The sequence below is a fragment of the Panicum virgatum genome, chromosome 8N (genome assembly GCF_016808335.1).
Source record: "Panicum virgatum strain AP13 chromosome 8N, P.virgatum_v5, whole genome shotgun sequence".
Taxonomy (NCBI): domain Eukaryota; kingdom Viridiplantae; phylum Streptophyta; class Magnoliopsida; order Poales; family Poaceae; genus Panicum; species Panicum virgatum.
Window position 1 is genome coordinate 45,774,509 of NC_053152.1, and position 4,534 is coordinate 45,779,042.

Sequence of the window (4,534 nt, forward strand, 5' to 3'; positions counted from 1 at the left end):
AATCGATATAAATGAAGGAACATGCATGTTGCTTCACCAAATCATCTGCGGGCCGGAGTACAACTTTATGAGCGTGGTTGATCCGTCGTGAACAAACACGTGCTCTCGCGCCCCGCATGAATCTAACCGGGCCAAGATAAGGTCGCCCCACCAGAGGCGCCAACAATGCGACGCGACGACGAGGGGATGAAAACCACAGCCCCTCTATGATTGCAAGTCCCCGATCTACCTAGCATAGGTACCTTGCAGGGGATGATCGCGCGTAGACAAGATCTCTCCAGGACGACAACGATGCGCACCGCCATTTCCGAGCTCCTGATCAGTGTCGAAGTGGCGATGGACCACGAGAGCATCCGATCCCAAACACCATTTCATTTCTTGGGCCGTTTCTCCTTGGCAGCTAGTACGAGACAGCATCATAGTGGAGGAACCCTAGTGAGGAGTCTACCTCTATCATGTCGACGTCGAGCAGCACTACCTAGTTGCTGCTATCGTGCTATACTACCTGGTAGCCTATAATTACGAAAATGACGAGAATCCAACCGAATTATTCTTTCTTCTATTGTTTCCATTTTATAAATAAAAATGTAAAATTGAAACGCCAACATCGTTCACGTGCGTGAATTCATGGATCATTCAATCAGCCTTGCTCGTTCTCGCTCTCTCCTGCATATATATAAGTGGAGCCATCTTCGTCTTCCTTGCCAATCAATCAAGGGGAGCAAATGCAAATGTACATGGCCAGCAGCAGCTCCGGCCACCGCTCTCCACGGCGCTCCGCCGCAACGGCGGCGCTGGTGCTCGCGACTGCCGGCCTCCTCCTCCTGCTGCCACCACTGGCACGCGGGTCGACGTCCACCGAGCAGCAGCAGCTGCTGCAGCAGCAGGAGGAGGACCGCATCCTGGGACTGCCGGGGCAGCCCAACGGCGTGGCGTTCGACATGTACGGCGGCTACGTCACCGTCGACGAGCAGGCCGGCCGCGCGCTCTACTACTGGTTCCAGGAGACGGCCGACCCAGGCACGGCGCCGCTCCTCCTGTGGCTAAACGGCGGGCCCGGGTGCTCCTCCATCGGCGGCGGCGCGCTGGAGGAGCTCGGCGCGTTCCGCGTCCACACCGACGGTCAGACGCTCCTACTCAACGAGTTCGCGTGGAACAAAGGTTGTTGGCGTGTGTACAATAATGATGGCTTCGTTAAGACTGAAAACACAAGCAAACTAAACCGACTTCACTATAATTAATCAGCACTAAAAACATTTCACATGTAAATAATGTGTACGTGAATGCAGCGGCGAACGTGCTCTTCTTAGAGTCGCCGGCCGGCGTGGGGTTCTCTGACACCAACACCAGCTCCGACCTCCTCGTCGGCGACGACAGAACGGGTCGGTGACATTGACATAATGTGTCCATTTTGACATGCTGGTTTACTACTAATTCTTCTTGTTTTATTTGCAGCTCAAGACGCGTACACTTTCCTGGTGAAATGGTTCGAGAGATTCCCGCAGTACAAGTACCGCGATTTCTACATTGCGGGAGAGAGCTACGGAGGTCAGTACAGTACTTGTTACTCAAAAATTATATATAAGACCCTGCAAATGATTCAAGATTCAAGATTTCCACAAATCCCCACATAAATCCTACTTCAAAAGGGCATGCAAAATGTTGATCGAATTTCCGCTTATCAGTTGATGTTTGCAGGTTTTCTTTGAAGTGTCTTTTTTTTTGAAGGGTCAAAATGTTTGCAGTTTCATCTAATGTCATAGTAATTTGTGAAGTTTTCTAATTTGCAGGTCACTATGTTCCTCAGCTGTCCCAGCTTGTGTACAGGAACAACATCGGCGTCGAGAATCCTTATATCAACTTCAAAGGATTCATGGTAGATCGTATAAATTTAGATGGGTTTTTATCATGATCAAAATCATAACAATTCAAACAATGGGTTTTTATCAGAATTTGAACCGAATGAAGAACACAATTTACGCGACCAGACGCATAAATAAATAAATAAATAAATAAATGAATAAATAAATAAATTTAGTAAATAAAAATGCACTTCTAGTTTAACTAATTTAATCAATTTAATATAAGGTCGGAAACGGCGTGACCGATGACTTTATCGACACGATCGGCATGTTTGAGTACTGGTGGCACCACGGCCTCATCTCTGACGAGACCCTGGAGAGCGGTCTGAAGGTTTGCCTGGACGGCAGCACCTTGACCAAGCCCTCGCCGGAGTGCCAGAAGATCATGGACAAGGCCACCGAGGAGCAAGGCAACATCGACGTCTACAGCATCTACACGCCGCCGTGTGAGAAGGGGACCCCATACGCGCGCAGGCGCCGCCGCGTAAGTCACTTGCCGTTCATCTCGGGCCATCATCAGTTCTACTCTAGCTCTCTCCATGAAAGTAACGTGACGATGATCTTGATGGATGGGTCGTTCACATCAGACACTGATGCTGCCTCCATACGACCCGTGCACCGCCTTCTACTCGACCAACTACCTGAACATCCCCGAGGTCCAGAGGGCCATGCATGCCAACGTCACCGGCAACAAGGGCCCATGGATTATGTGCAAGTCAGTATTACTCTGTAATCTGTATTTTTGCCACACTTCTGAGTTCTGTTTGACCCATCCGTTCATTTGTATATCATTTCATTTTTTGACTGAATTTTTTTTGTCACTTCTGAGTCTTATTTGACCCATATGAATTATTCTCATGCAGCATGGCCATATATGATAACTGGACGACAGACACACCCATTTCCATGCTGCCCATCTACAAGGAGCTCATTGCAGCTGGCCTCAAGGTCTGGGTCTTCAGGTAACACACACTTACTGTGCCTTTCTTCAGTGGTTTTCCTGTCGATTTCGCTGCAAGAAAATGCATGCTTTTGCGTTGGCAGTGGCGACACGGACACTGCAGTACCGCTGAGCTCGACCAGGCGCTCCCTTGCTGCCCTGGGCCTTCCTGTTAAGACCAGCTGGTACCCCTGGTACATTGTCAAAACTGAGGTCAGTGTTCAGAACAGGAGAACATACCAAAGCTTCAAAATAGTATCTGTATATATATCTCTGAATCCAGCAGAGTTTCTTACAGAGACAGTGTATTTACTCTATGGCAATGCATGCTGTGATGAAATATATTTAGGTTGCTGGCTGGAGCATGGAGTATGAAGGCCTGACCTTTGTCACCGTCCGCGGCGCCGGGCACGAGGTTCCCCTGCACCGTCCGGAGCAGGCGCTCATCCTGTTCCAGCACTTCCTGCAGGGCGAACCCATGCCGGCCGAGGTGAGGTCCACTTTCCGGATCAACTTTGCTCATGGATCAACTAAAATGACTGATCACGCCATCAGCTGCTGCATGTATTGGTCTCTGAAAGATGTTGATCTTAACTTGCAGGCGAAAAATGCCAGCGTCATCCTCCTTCCTAGTGAGAAGGCTACCTCTTACTGAGCATGCAAGCACCTGTCGGCTGTCGTTGTGCTTGATGACGAAGACTCCACTACGAATAAAAGATGCTGTTGATCTGCATCTTGAGAATAAAAGCTGGAGTATCTTGTTTCCTTATAATGAATAATGTATGAACCGTTGGCTTCGCGATGGATCTATTATATTGTTTTTCTTCGGAAAAGCATATATGAATAATGCATGCCGAGTTCAGCCACATGAAAATTTGAAGAATTTTCAGTCGTATTTCAATGACAAGGCCCACAAGAGCCCAGGCATATTTTAGTGTCACCGTACTAGTCATACAAGTTGCGTTCACTACTACAAAATAATGGGTCATCTCAAACGTCTCACTGCCGCCGGTTCAAAAGGAACTGGCTGTGATGGCTAGACATCAGCACTGGATTGTGATTCAACACGGCAGTGATATCAATTTTTTTTCTTCTATCTTTCCTTGTTTCGGTCCCCCTTATCCAATCGCATCCATCTCTCCATATGGTGTGTGATGAAACTCGCAACTCCATATAAAGTAGTTCCCGAGCCTTATGTTGAATCACAGAATCAGGCTAAGAGTCAAAATCAGTCTTCACTCTTTGTCTTTCAAAAAATTTGAGAAATAATCGGCCGATGACACGTGTCCCGAAGCCCCCAAGTTTTGAATCCAAAATCGACAATTTTGGAGAAAAAGAATCCAAAAATCGTGGCACATAGTGTAAAAAAATAGTGTAAGGATTTATTTTGATGGTTTAACCAGATAAATTGATTCTGAAATCTGATAACCTCTTTTTTGGAATGAAATTCCTAAAAAATAGTTAAATGAATAACAGCATCAAAAATCCCAAAAATACCACTCAAAAATAAACCTTATCTCTGCTGAGTAACTCTTGGACTTCCAAGCTATTACAAGAATGCCATCGTGCTGGTTATTTAACCCCGCAGTAACTTAGGGTTTTCACCCCTTCACTTTCACTACCCTTCTCAGCCGCCGCTGCTACAAGAATAGATTCATTCGAGCCTCGCCCTTTCATCCGCATTCAGATCTGTTTGCGCAAATCCCCCATGAGCAGATCCGCGCCTCCTATG

General features: G+C 47.3%; 1 protein-coding gene across 1 annotated transcript; it reads left to right on the forward strand.

Moving 5' to 3' along the window:
• Positions 1-670: 670 nt before the first annotated feature.
• On the forward strand, positions 671-3,703 carry LOC120686284 (P-(S)-hydroxymandelonitrile lyase-like). The gene is made up of 10 exons (XM_039968483.1): positions 671-1,161; positions 1,290-1,382; positions 1,456-1,548; positions 1,791-1,876; positions 2,089-2,346; positions 2,450-2,577; positions 2,726-2,824; positions 2,907-3,015; positions 3,152-3,292; positions 3,404-3,703. The coding sequence occupies exons 1-10, from the start codon at positions 726-728 to the stop codon at positions 3,455-3,457; spliced, it is 1,497 nt and encodes a 498-aa protein (XP_039824417.1). The 5' UTR covers positions 671-725; the 3' UTR covers positions 3,458-3,703.
• The last annotated feature ends 831 nt before the right edge of the window (positions 3,704-4,534 follow it).